Source organism: Moschus berezovskii, chromosome 17 (genome assembly GCF_049115385.1).
Source record: "Moschus berezovskii isolate FMDL1 chromosome 17, NW_MosBer_1.0, whole genome shotgun sequence".
NCBI classification, from domain to species: domain Eukaryota; kingdom Metazoa; phylum Chordata; class Mammalia; order Artiodactyla; family Moschidae; genus Moschus; species Moschus berezovskii.
In genome coordinates this window covers 27016425-27030862 of record NC_142476.1, presented here as the reverse complement: position 1 = coordinate 27030862, position 14438 = coordinate 27016425, and the positions used below count along the sequence as shown (strand labels likewise).

The window sequence follows — 14438 nt, the reverse complement described above, 5'->3', positions numbered from 1 at the left end:
AAACCATTCTATTTTATAAACATATAAAAACATATTGCTGCCGCTAAGTCACTTCAGTCGTGTACAACTCTGTGCGACCCCATAGACGGCAGCCAACCATGCTCCCCTGTCCCTGGGATTCTCCAGGCAAGAACACTGGAGTGGGTTGCCATTTCCTTCTCCAATGCATGAAAGTGAAAAGTGAAAGTGAAGTCGCTCAGTCATGTCCGACTCTTCACGACCCCATGGATTGCAGCCCACCAGGCTCCTCCATATTAAGGGCATATAAAAGCATATAGTTCTTCCCAGGTGGTGCAAGTGGTAAAGAACCCACCTGCCTATGCAGGAGACATAAGAGACGTGGGTTTGATCCCTGTGTTGGGAAGATACCCTGGAGGAGGAAATGGCAACCCGCTCCAGTATGCTTGCTTGGAGAACTCCATGGACAGAGGAGCCTGGTGGGCTACAGTCTGTGGGGTCACAAAGAGTTGGACACGACTGAGTGACTAACACACACACACACACACAACTTAATATCAAAGGAAAAAAAAAACAACCTGGTTAAAAAATGGGCAGACCTGAATAGACATTTTTCATAAAAAGGCATACAAATGGCCAATAGGCACATGAAAAGGTGCTCAACATTGCTAATTATCGGAGAAGTGCGAATCAAAATCACAAAGATATATCATCTCATACCTGTCAGCATGGCTATCAAAAAGTCTGCAAATTACAAATATTGGTGAGGATGTGGAGAAAAGGGAACCCTTTTCTTAATGAAACAATGAAAGTACATTGTGGGAATGTAAATTGGTATAGCCATTGTGGAAAACAGTATGGAGGTTTCTTAAAAAACTAAGAACTACATATGATGAAGCAACACAACTCCAGGGTGTATATTTGAAGAAAATGAAAACACTAATTCAGAAACATACATTTACTCCAATGTTCACAGCAGCATTATTTACAGTAGCTAAGATACGAAAGCAACATAAGCATGCACCCACAGATGAATGGATAAAGGAGATGTGGTATGTATATATACAATGGAATATTACTCAGCCATATAGAAAATAATAGTTTGCCATTTGCAACAACATGGATGGACCTGGAGAGTATTATGCTTAGTGAAATAAACCAGACAGAGAAAGACAAATATTGTATGTTATCACTTATATGTGGAATATAAATGAACATAACAAAATGGAAACAGATTCACAGATAAAGAAAACTAACTATAGATTGCCAGTGGGGAGAGGGAAGGGGGGGAGGGCAAGATAGGGATATGAGATTAAGAGGTTCAAACTACTATGTATGAAATAAATAGGATACAAGTATATATTGTACAGAACAATGAAATGTATCCATTATTTTATAATAATTTTAAATGGAGCATAATGTATAAAAATATTGAATCACTATATTGTACATCTGAAACTAATATAAAATTGTAAATCAACTTTAAAGAGGGACAAAAAGAAGAAATTAGACTTTATGGTTCAATTAGCGATCCAATTTCTCTATACCTACGTGTGTATATGTGTACCTACATATACACATATTCATTGCCTCAACTCTGCATTACATCTGTAATGTCATCTCTGTCCATATGTGCGTGACTTGCTACTTGATTCCATTGGTTTATTTATCTACCCTTGTAGAAATATCACATACTCTTAATTATAGACCTTTATAATAAGTTCTCTCAGTTTGTTCATCAGAAGGGTCTTGGTTATTTTTGGTCCTTTGGGGTGCTGTCTATGGGGCTGCACAGTCAGACACAACTGAAGTGACTTAGCAGCAGCAGCAGCAGCAGCAGCCTGCTCACATTTCGGAATCAGTTTATCAGGGATTAGGCAAACCCCTATTGAGACTGTGATTGAAATAGCTAGAACTTACAGATCAGTATTGTAAAGTTGGCAATTTCCTCCAAAAGATCTGTAAATGTTATTAAAGCTCATTAGAGAAGACCTAAATTAATGGACAGACATACTTCTGTAATGAGCTTCAGTAACATTTATTATGTTCTCCATAAAGGGTTTGCTCATCTTTATTCTAGGTACCTTATTTTTGTTGTTTTGTTCCAAATGTAAGCAGTATTTTTAAAAATTACACATACTATAGCCTAATTCTTAAAATGAGGAATTTAGATTGCATTCTTAAATATATGAGAAATGGAGAGAAGATATTTTGATTATTCTAAATTCTTTTCTATATGTATGAGGTTCTTCTTCAAACATACTCATGCATATGAGTAGTAAAATATCATAGCATCCTAAATATTTCACTAGAAGTATAAACATCTTACCTATTCTCTGTGAAACACAGAGAATGGGAAATTACATGCTTTGTGTACAAAAAAGGAACAAGATACATATGAACATTCTTACAACCAATGAATTAAAGCTGATCCAGAATGCTAGCCTGCATTTTTCAGCTTGAGATCACTGTTGTATATAACACTGTGTAAAAATGTTTTCTTTTTAACACATTAAACATTCACATCACAATCCAAAGTTCGTTTTTCCTCTGGAGACTCTAACTGAATTAATGTCTCGGCCTGGACTTTACAGACTTTTTTGCAGGAATAAAATGGTCTGGCTCAGATATCAAGATGGGAAATCAGTAGAGCAAGTGCCAGATTGCACGGAATTTGATATCGCCCAGTATACTCAGGAAGAATTTTATTTGTTGTTACTTATCTAGCTTTTTTCCTAACCACTTTGGTTCTCTGATATACTAAACCATGGAAGCATTTATAAAAGGAGAAATTCTTCAGTCTATGAGAAGTTGAAACTCTAACCTGTTCTTGGGTGTATTTTACTCTGGATTACCACAGTAGACATTGTTCACTTCAGTTCAGTTCAGTCACTCAGTTGCGTCCGACTCTTTGCGACCCCATCAACTGCAGCACGCTAGGCTTCCCTGTCCTTCACCATCTCCCGGCGTTTGCTCAAACTCATGTCCATTGAGTCAATGATGCCATCCAACCATCTCATTCTCTATAGTCCCCTTCTCCTACCAGGCTGTTTTAAGTATTCCCAAATCTTTTGTTTTCTTTCTTAACTACTCCAAATCACCAAGATTTATTTATAAATAAGTTTCCATTGCTTAATATGGAAGCCAAGGGACAATCTATTTTCATTCTTCAACTCTTCTGTAATAGACAATGACGTTAAAAGTCAGAAACATTTAATATTCATGCTTAAATAGATCACATTTTTTCTAAGCAATAGAACTTCATTTATTTGCCAAAGGCTAGCATTAGCTTGTTGCTTTTTTTTTTTCTTTTTTCAGTTGAAATATCTTTCTGTATACTTTTGGGATTCTCTAACCTCTGCCCCATACATCTTTTTTTTCTTCCCCTTAAGTTGAAAATCTTCTGAGGATATCTGAACCTGTTCACATAGTACCTAGTTCCATTGGATCTCCTTATTTATAAAAATTCCCCTTTCCTCATATGAGCAATAGAATGCTTCTAAATGCTTCTAAATACCATCATCTGAACTGATTGGGATCTTTAGAGGAGAGAGAGAGATCTGCTGCTGCTGCTGCTGCTAAGTCACTTCAGTCGTGTCCGACTCTGTGCGACCCCATAGACGGCTGTCCACTAGGCTCCCTCATCCCTGGGATTCTCCAGGCAAGAACACTGGAGTGGGTTGCCATTTCCTTCTCCAATGCATGAAGTGAAAAGTGAAAGTGAAGTCACTCAGTTGTGTCTGACTCTCAGCGACCCCATGGAATGCAGCCTAGCAGGCTCCTCCGTCCATGGGATTTTTCAGGCAAGAGTACTGGAGTGGCTTGCCATTGCCTTCTCCCAAGGAACCTACTAATTTCAGAGTTATTTGCTTCTTTAGGGCTTAGCAGCTGTTTGAAGAGGTAAAAGTTAATAAGTTCATTCAAATGTAATACATTCTAGGGCAATTTATGAATCTTCATGTGTGGTTTTACATCACAGGATACACTTCTCTCTATACATAATGCATTTTTTAATGCATTCAAGCCTTTTCTCTGGCTTTCAACAGTTTGACTTCAGTATGGACTTCACTGTGTCTATTTTACCTGGTATTCATTTAGTATTTTGTACCTATAAATTTCTTCCATCAAACTTGGGGAATTATTAATTTCATTTTTTTTCTATTCCATTCTCTTTCTTTTCTCCGTCTAGTATTTCATTTACATATATGTTGGGTTGTCTGATATTACATAGCAGTTCTCTGAGCTCTTTAATTTTTTAAAAAATCATCTTCTCTTTGTTGTTCACTTTGGATGATGTCTTGGATGATTGCTGTACCTTCAATTCATTTAATTTTTCCTCTGTAATTTCCATCTGGCTGTTAAATCCATCCAGTGAATTTTGTATTTCTGAAATTTTAATTTTTAGCTTCAGAATTTCCATTTGATCCTTTTTTTCATTTTCTCTGATGAGGTTTGTTTATCTCCTGAGAGTTTTATTCACTGAAAACATGTTATATATTACTTCACTGAGGATAGTTGTAATAGTTACTTTAAAGTTTTCATCTGTCAATCTCAACATCTGATTCATTTCAGGGTCAGATTCCAGAAAATGTGATCCATTTTCTTGATTTTCATATGTCACTAGTTTAGAATTTTATCTTGGATTTTATGAATGATAAACTGTGAATGTTCTGGATTGCATTATTTTGCTGTGATGAGTATTATTTTCTTTGCATTAGCAGGTGATTCTCTTGACTAAATTTAAACCCCAAACTCTCTTTCTTGGGGGACAACTCTAGTCTCAGTTCAGATCTTTTGTTTTTAAGCGAACTGCTGGGATTTTGTTTCAGGTGGTTCAGGATTTGTTCAGAGAGGAAAGCAGAGTTAGGGGATCCTCTCTCTCTGGCTCCTACCCTTTGGGGATTTCTTGATCTCTTCGGCTTTCAAAGTTTCCTGGCTTCACTCTTTTGCTTCTCCAGATAAGAAAAACTGAGCGTTTTCCCAATGTGCCCCTGCCGCTGAAGAACCTGCCTGCCGGACTGTCCTTCATTGTTGTTCAGTGGCTAAGTCCTGTCGGACCCTTTGCAGCCCAGTGGACTGCAGCACACCGGGCTTCCCCGTCCTCCATTGTCCCCCAGAGTTTGCCCAAACTCATGTCCATTGTGTTGGTGATGCTATCTAACCAACTCATCCTCTGCCGCCCTCTTCTCCTTTTGCCTTCGATCCTTCCCGGCATCGGGGTCTTTTCCAATGAGTTGGCTCTTCCGCATTTAGCTCAAGCTAAAGCTGAAACTGCAATACTTTGGCCACCCCATGCGACGGGTTGACTCACTGGAAAAGACTCTGATGCTGGGAAGGATTGGGGGTGGGAGGAGAAGGGGACGGCAGAGAATGAGATGGCTGGATGGCATCACCAACTCGATGGACATGAGTTTGAGTGAACTCCGGGAGTTGGTGATGGACAGGGAGGCCTGGCGTGCTGTGATTCATGGGGTCGCGGAGAGTCGGACAAGACTGAGCGACTGAACTGAACTGAACTGAACTGAACTGAACTCCAAGAAAAGGGAAACCTTCCTTGTGGTGCTTCATCACCCTCCAATCAAACTTGCCCTCCTGACTAGGCTCAGGGTGCTTCTGTTCGCACTCCAGGGTATTCTGGAATACCTATTTTTGTATTATGTTCTTTTAGATATTTGTCCTAATATCTATTTTCTATTTTTGTATTATGTCCAATTTCTATAGATGTTTTCATATGGGGTTATAGTCTCAGTCTGTCATATTTGGAAGCAGAAGTTCTATCTCTGTCTGTCACTTTGACTCTTGAAAGAGTCATTTCTTGCCTTGGTTAACGCAATACCTCCTAAGCAGTTCCTGCTTCCATAGTCTCAGCACTTCAGGCAGTGGGACACAGAAAACAGGAACTTCTAGCGTCCCCCTATTTCACTCACGGTAAACCCATAAATGCTTAAAACGTCCTACACTGCCTGTCTGAAACTGCTCAGCCGTCTTGACTTCCACGTCACATGCTTATGCTGGTTTGCATCCTACTTTTCTGACCACTCGTGTTTACATTCAACAACTCGTGTTTACTCTTGCTCCTCTAAGCCTAAACGGTCGGTTCACCCTAAAAATATGGTTCTTGAAATTCCGGTCTCTCTCCTTTCCGCTTTCTTCTCTGGAGATCTGATCCACTTCCACACTTTGAGCTGACACGACAGGGCAAGAGGCCTTAAGGATCCCCCATTTTCTCAATAGAGTTGTAAACGGCGCTGATGTAAGGAGAATTAGGAGCTTCTGATCCTTCTCCACGCTAGCACCTACCCAGATCTGAATAAGCTCAGACGGAGACGGGAGGGCGTTCGCTCAGGTTAAAGTTCTGTTGGTCTGAAGGTGGGGCTGATCCTCCCAGCACCTGAGCTCTCCGGCGCCGACGCAACTCTCGACGCGGAGGCGGAACCCAGACGCGCGAGTCTCTGCTTCTGGCCGGGCGCGGAGAGCACTGCGCGGTGCACCACGGGCGCGCTGCACGGCCGGGCATGGAGGAGCGCGGCGAGTCCCAGCCGACCGCGGGCTGCGGCGATCTGCTCCCGGACTGCGGCGATGTGCGCCCGGACTGCGGCGATGTGCGCCCGGGCTGCGGCGATGTGCGCCAGGGCTGCGGCGATGTGCGCCCGGCCGACGATCGCGGCGGCGGCAGCGCCCACCCGTGGGCCCCCGAGGACGCCTGGATGGGCACGCACCCTAAGGTCAGGAGGCGCGAGAGGAGCAGGGCGCCCTGTCCAGGCCTGTACCCAAGGCGGGACCCCCGGGCAGTGCTCCCCTTTGGGCCCTTGACTCCCCACCCGATGGGATCGCAGAGTTTCCCGGCGAACCTCACGGAAGGGGATTCTTTTTGCTCACTGCCCGCTGCAGGCAGCATTGTTTTTGTTTGATTCAATGAGTTAAACTATTGTTCTGACACCGCCCCCTTCCGCCTGGCCTCCCTCAGTTCAGTTCAGTTCAGTCGCTCAGTCGTGTCCGACTCTCCGCGACCCCATGAATCGCCGCACGCCAGGCCTCCCTGTCCATCACCAACTCCCGGTATTCACTCAAACTCCTGTCCACAGAGTCGGTGATGCCATCCACCTCGGACCATTCTTAACTGGAGGGCACTTCGCTAATTACTTTGCCTGTGGAGCCAGATTACAGCCACACCATTAATCTGAGTTTGGCTGCTTAGGGTCGTTCTTGGGGATGGTCTCATTTAATCCTCATAGTAACTAAACGGAACAGTTTGTGGAACTTGAATAAGCTGTAGTCTCCTATGGTCAAGGTTTTAGGCACAGTCCTCGTTTGCCTCTGTTGGCAAATTGCTGCCTTTTACCAGCTGTGGCCCAAGCAATCAATGGACAGTGAATGCATATGAGTTTTGCAGGAATCTCAGGGACTATGTACAGTGGTCTACTTGTTTGAATAGAATTGCAGTCTTCTACTGGAGAGCAGTATTTCCTAGATAATGATCTACAAACATCCCAGAAAAGGAAAAATTTGAAAAACTTTTCATCTTCTCTTGCTTGATTTTATCCTTTTGCTCTGATCCCCTTACACCCTCTCAGGGGGAGAAAAACAAAGGCTAACATGGAAATATTATTCAGTGCCATCAAAGAACCAAAATATGGAGAGGGAGCATGGTCGTCAGGAGCATAAATTCAGACAGCCTGAGTTTGAATCCTGGTTCTGTTATCAGCTTTGTGATTTTTCTTTTTTAGGGGGGCGGGGGGGGCGGAAAAAAATGTTTTATCTCATTGTTACTCAGTTTTCTCTTCTGTAAAACTGAGATAAGAATAGTACTAACCTTATTGGGTTGTTAGAGTATTAAGTCAGTTATTATTAGTAAAGCACTTAATATACAGTAGCCACTACCTAAATATTTAAAGTAAAACACCAGTAAAAAGTTTTAAAAGCTACTGCTAGATTTGATGTTACTATTTAATTTTCATACTTGCAGGGTTTTTTTTTTTGTTTCTTTAAAGTCAAATGCTCTATAGGGTCGAACCACCAAATCTTTTCTTTCAGTTTTTCTTCTTGAAGGATCTTAAAAAAAAGATATTAGTTGTTTGATTTTCAGTGAAAATTACTTAGGTCGATCCAATAACGTAGGATCAGATTTATCGTCCTTAAACACCACTTTGATTATGCAATTCTCATGTTTAGAGAATTTCCTGAAGGGTAAAATCCATACTTCTGCCTTGGCCATCAAGACCTCGCCACCTGGGCGCCAGTTGCCTCTTCAGTGTCATTTCCAAACTCATTTATGGTTGAGGACAATTAGTAGCACTGCTCTTTCCCTGCACCTGTACACGCTTTGGTGGATGCTGATGGAAAGTGTGACTTTAGCACACCCAGGTGGGTCTGCAGACGCCTCACCTCTGCGTTGATCCTGCTCCCCACCTACCTAGTCACTGACAGAGCTGGAATACCTCAGGCTTCTCCTGCAGGGGCAGGCCCTGAAGAATGTTCGCTCTCTGCTGACCAACAAGTCTGAAAGCCACAGCAGCTTAACAGTTAACGAACTCCCTACTCTTGAGTGAGCAGGGGTAGGGAGAGAGGCCAGGAGCGCTCTTCTAGCACACCTTCTCCACCAGCAAATGAGACCAGGGAAACAGAGGCTCCCACTAACCTTCCCCGACAAAAGTCCTATTAAGATGTCTCTACTCCTGGCAGATAGGTTCCTTTCTAGGCCCTTGAATCCATGTTGCTTATTTCCACTTTCGTGTGATTACTCACACTGTCACTCTTTCTCTGTTTATTCAATTCATACATGTGCTTCAGGGCCCAGTTTGCATCCCACTTCTGGCAGGAAACATTCACCAACCAAGCCACCTGAGTGCAGCTCCTTTGACCTGTTGTGTCATGTTTGTTTTTTTTTCCATTCACTTGGTTTTTAGTCACCTAGTCACCTACTGTAATGTATTATTATTTATCTGCAATTGCAAGTGTGTATGTGTTTACCCTAGCAATCCATAAGTTTTTTTAAGAGATAGCGATCAGGGCTTAATTGCCAAGAAATTCCCACTATACCTTTAAGAGAGTTTTATACATTATCTATTGACTAATTGTTAATTGAAAGAAAATGCTAAGAGATTCTTTCTTCTCTCTTTGACAATTGCATTTTGATTTTCAGTATTTAGAAATGATGGAATTAGATATAGGAGATGCCACCCAAGTTTATATAGCATTCTTGGTTTACCTGGACCTCATGGAGAGTAAGTAACTTGTTTATTATTGTTTTGTTATTGGGGCTGTGGTGGGGGAATGAGGAGTTGGGTCGGGATATAGCGTTTATGCATTTGCTGTTAATTTTGTCAGTGTTGTGATTTCTTTATTCATTAACACTGGGAATTATGAGTAACAGAAAATACTAGAAAGATAAAGAGACATAGCATTATAAGTGATATTTGCTCGGCTGAGTATTAGGTAGATGTTTAGACCTTTTATCTTTATTTTCAATAAATATTGTTGTCCATTCGATGATGCACTTTCAGGTAAAAGCTGGCATGAAGTAAACTGTGTGGGATTACCAGATCTCCAGCTCATCTGCCTTCTCGGTACTGAGATTGAAGGAGAAGGGTTACAGACTGTGGTCCCTACGCCCATCAGTGCTTCCCTCAGCCATAACAGGTGGGCAGCTGATTTTGATCTTTGTTTAGCAGGTTAGTTCCTTTCCTGCATAAAGCGCTGCTACTATGTCACTTCAGTCGTGTCCAACTCTGTGTGACCCCATAGACGGCAGCCCACCAGGCTCCTCCGTCCCTGGGACTCTCCAGGCGAGAACACTGGAGTGGGTTGCCATTTTTTTCTCCAGTGCATGAAAGTGAAAAGTCAAAGTGAAGTCGCTCAGTTGAATCTGACTCTTAGTGACCCCGTGGACTGCAGCCCATCAGGCTCCTCTGTCTATGGGATTTTCCAGGCAAGAGTACTAGAGTGGGGTGCCATTGCCTTCTCCGGCATAAAGCGCTAGGAATCCTTAAATTAGAGGTAGTAATATATTTTAAAGTCTTCCCTGGTAGATCAGGGGTAAAGTATCTGCCTGCAACACAGGAGACACGGGTTCCATCCCTGGGTCAGGAAGATCCTCTGGAGAAGGAAATGGCAACTCACTCCATTATTCTTGCTTGGAAAATCCCACGGACAGAGAGAATCCTGGTAGGCTACAGTCCATGGGGTCGCAAAGGGTCGGACATGACTTAGTGACTAAACAACAGCAACAATATATTTTAAAAGGAATTTGGGGTATAGGAATCATGGCTTTATTCTTGGTTATTTGAGAACTAAGTTAAATATAAGTGTTGAACAAGTGTTTATTTACTGTAAAATGTTACTGTATTTTTCATGCTCATTGGGAGTGGTTTCATTTTAGATATTTTAAACTTTATAAAAAGGCATGTAATCTTTTGAGGCTCGCTTTACATTTTTAAGGTTATATTGCTGAAATTGACCTATGGTGTGTTTTGGCCAGGAGGGTGGGCTGCTATATAGCATTCCATCATGTGATAGTTTTCATACCATAGTCTTCACATCTCTCCTGATGATGGAGTGTTGCTCATGTTTGACTTTAGGGGACAGTTTCAAGCAATTTTCCAAAGTGGTTGCCTCAGTTTACTTTCCCCTGCACAGTAAATAAGATCTTTGGAAGCTATATGGTCTCTGACATTTAGTATTCTCTGACTTTTAAATTTTTGTCAGTTGAATGGCTTGTCTAATTGTGGTCTTAATTTGCAGGTCTCTGATAGTGAACATTTATTTATATATTTATTATTTCCTCTCTTGAAAAATGCATTTTCACATCCTTTACCTCCTGGATTATTTCTAGTTTCCTCATTGACTCCTAGGAGTTCTTTATATATTCTTGATAATAACCCTTTTGGTTGTGTTTCCCAGCTTTAAAATCTGTCTTTCAAGTATCTTTTAATGAATAATAGTTTTTAATTTGAATATAATCATATTTATTAATTTTAATAATCAATATCTTTATATCTAATATGAGCTATTTCCTAAATAAAGATTTAAAAGAAGTTCACCTGTATTTTCACAAAGAGTTTTAAAGTTGCTTTTTTTTTAATGTTATGAGAGGAAGGCTAGGGACCCTGTTTTCAGTTGGATGACCGGTTTTCTCTGCCTCCAGTTACTGGATATTCCCTCCTTTCCTTATTATGTGACATACCATCTTTGTGCAGCCATGCTTCGATTTGTTACTGGCCTCTCTTTATATTCCATTCAGTCAGTATATTTATTATTATTCCATACCACGTTTTCCTAATTGCTTGCTTCATAAGAAGACCTGGTATCCTGTTGAAAAGTCTCCTTTTCTGTTTTTCTTCTTTAGAAGCTGTGACAGGCAGCTTCTAAGATGCCTTCCTGTAGTCCAGCCCTTGACGGTGACACTGTGTATTCCTCTTCCCTGGAGTGTGGGCCGGAATTAGTGACTTGCTTTTTTGTTGGGGAGTGAGTGTTGTGCACTGAGCAGCTTGTGGGATCTTAGTTCCACAACCAGCTATCAAACCCAGGTCCTCGGCAGTGAAAGCATAGAGTCCTAACCCTTGGAGCACCAGGGAATTCCCAATGACTTACTGTTAATAAATAAAATTTGGGAAAAATGATGAGATGTTATTTCTAAGATCAGATTATAAAAGACTAAGGCTATTTGGGGTCTTTTGTGTTTCCATACAAATTTGAAAATTTTTTGTTCTAGTTCTGTGAAAATTTGTTGTTCAGTTGCTGAGTCATATCTGATTCTTTGTGACCCTATGGACTACAGCTTGCCTGTCCTTCACTATCTCCCAGAGTTTGTTCAGACTCATGTCTATTGAGTTGGTGATGCTATCTAACCATCTCATCTTCTGCCATCCCCTTCTCCTTTTGCCTTCAGTCTTGGCAAGCATCAGAGTCTTTTCCAATGTAAAACATACTCTTGATAATTTGATAGAGATTGCACTAAATCTATAAATTGCCTTGGATCATATGGTCATTTTAACAGTATTGATTTTTCCTATCCAAGGACATGGTATATTTTTCTTTCTGTCTGTCATTTTCGATTTCTTTTATCAATGTCTTACAGTTTTCAGAGTACAGGTTTTTTGCCTCCTTAGGTAGGTAGGTCTATTACTTTGTATTCTATTCTTTTTGATGCAATGGTAAATCTTGAGAAGAAAAATGGAGCAATTCCTGAGTAAATCTTGCAAAATGGAGTAAATCTTAAAAAAGAATTGAGCTGGAGGAATCATGTTCCATGACTTCAGAATATACTATAAAGCTATAGAAATCAAAACAGTATGGTAGTGGCACAAAAGCAGACATATAGATCAATGGAACATAGTAGAGAGCCTAGAAATAAACCCACACACTTATGGTCAATTAATCTGCCAAAAAGAAGGCAAGAATATACAATGGAGGAAAGATAGTCTCTTTAATAAGTAGTGCTGGGAAAACTGGACAGCTATATCTATTAATGAAAGAAATTAGAACATTCTCTAACACTGTATACAAAAATAAATTTAAAATGGATTGAAGACCCATGTGTGAGATAGGGTATTATAGAACTCCCAGAGGAAACATAGGCAGGCCATAATAAATCACAGCACTATTTTTTGAATCTTTCTCATAGAGCGATGGAAACAAAGGCAAAAATAAGCAAATGGGACCTAATTAAACTTAACTTTTACATAGCAAAGGAAACCATAAACAAAATGAAAAGGCAACCTATGGAATAAGAGAAAATATTTGTAAGCATTCAACTAATAAGAGCATATCTGTCTATATGTGTGCTTGTGTGTGTATATATATACACACATATATACATGTGTGCTCAGTCTCTTCAGTCATATCTGACTCTTTGCAACCCATCAACTCTAGCCCACCAGGGTCCTCTGTCCATGGGATTCTCCAGGCAAGAATACTGGAGTGAGTTGCCATGCCCTCCTCCAGGGGATCTTCCTGACCCAGGGACTGAATGAAGCCTCTCCTGTGTCTCCTGCATTGCAGGTGGATTCTTTACCGCTGAGCCACGGGGAAAGCCTCCACACCCACCCACCCCCACATACACACATATGCTGTATACCTGAAACATTGTAAATCAGTGATACTTTGGGGAAAAAAAAAACAGCAGCTTCTGTTGGATACTCTTTCTCTGACTTGTTTGTTCTGAGGTAAGACAGCTGCTTTGTGAACTGTCCTAGAGGAAGGCTGAACATAGAGAAAGAAAGTGAAGTCGCTCAGTCATATCCGACTCTTTGCGACCCCATGGACTGTAGCCTACCAGGCTCCTCTGTCCATGGGATTTTCCAGGCAAGAGTACTAGAGTGGGTTGCCATTTCCTTCTCCAGGAGATCTTCCTGATCCAGGGATTGAACCTAGGTCTTCTGCATTGTAGGCAGACACTTTACCGTCTGAGCCACCAGGGAAGTCCATAGAATATAGAGGAGTGAAGGTAACTAGTAATGGAGCCAAGATTCTTGCGAGGTGGGGAGGGGAGGATTCAAGAGACTAGTTGAAGAGATTAATCCTGAGCTGGAAGAGGAGCACCTAAACCTCTGAGGCTGTGGGGCAGGTAGAAAGGACAGATAAAGACATAGGTGTGTTTGAGTGGGTGTATAAGTAGGGAAGAGGGCTTGGAGCTGTTGTTCGGTCACTAAGTCATGTCCGACTCTTTGTGACCCTGTGAGCTGCAGCATGCCAGGCTCCTCTGTCCTCCAGTATCTCCCAGAGTTTGCTCAGATTCATGTCCATTGAGTCAGTGATGCTATCTAACCATCTCATCCTCTGCGGCCCTCTTCTCCTTTGCCTTCAGTTTTTCCCAGCATCAGGGTCTTTTCTAGTAAGTCAGCTCCTCACATCAGGTGGCCAGAGTACTGGAGTTTCAGCTTTAGCATCAGTCCTTCCAGTGAATATTCAGGGTTGATTTTCTTTAGGATTGCCTGGTTTGAACTCCTTGCAGTCCAAGGGACTCTCAAGAGTCTTCTCCAGCACCACAATTCAAAAGGGAAGAAGGCAGAGCACCTTAAGTTCCAACATGAAGCATTTTGATGAATACCTGTTTTTTTCCTAATTCTCTATGAATGCATAGAGAATTAATGCATCCTGATTTAGGAGAAAGACAGTGGACTAAAGCCAAAAGACCTGGATACTGGTCTTGGCACAGATACTTAACATTTTGTTTGATGGTTCAGTTCAGTTCAGTCGCTCAGTCGTGTCCAACTCCTTGCAGTCCCTTGAATTGCAGCACGCCAGGCCTCCCTGTCCATCACCAGCTCCCGAGTTTACCCAAACTCATGTCCATTGAGTCAGTGATGCCATCCAGCCATCTCATCCTCTGTCGTCCCCTTCTCCTTCTGCCCCCAATCCGTCCCAGCATCAGGGTCTTTTCCAGTGAGTCAACTCTTCTCACGAGGTGGCCAAAGTATTGGAGTTTTAGCTTCAGCATCAGTCCTTCCAATGAACACCCAGGACTGATCTCCTTTAGGATG

The 14438-nt window shown here is 41.6% G+C and overlaps 1 protein-coding gene across 1 annotated transcript in view; it reads left to right on the top strand.

The window, feature by feature from the left end:
- Positions 1–6174: 6174 nt before the first annotated feature.
- The window catches only part of TSEN15 (tRNA splicing endonuclease subunit 15), a 30301-nt gene continuing 22037 nt past the window's right edge, over positions 6175–14438 (top strand). The window contains exons 1-3 of the mRNA XM_055419113.2: positions 6175–6683; positions 9101–9182; positions 9462–9597. Coding sequence (XP_055275088.2) covers positions 6474–6683; positions 9101–9182; positions 9462–9597 — 428 coding nt within the window. The 5' untranslated portion in view covers positions 6175–6473. The remainder of the gene's footprint in view (positions 6684–9100; positions 9183–9461; positions 9598–14438) is intronic.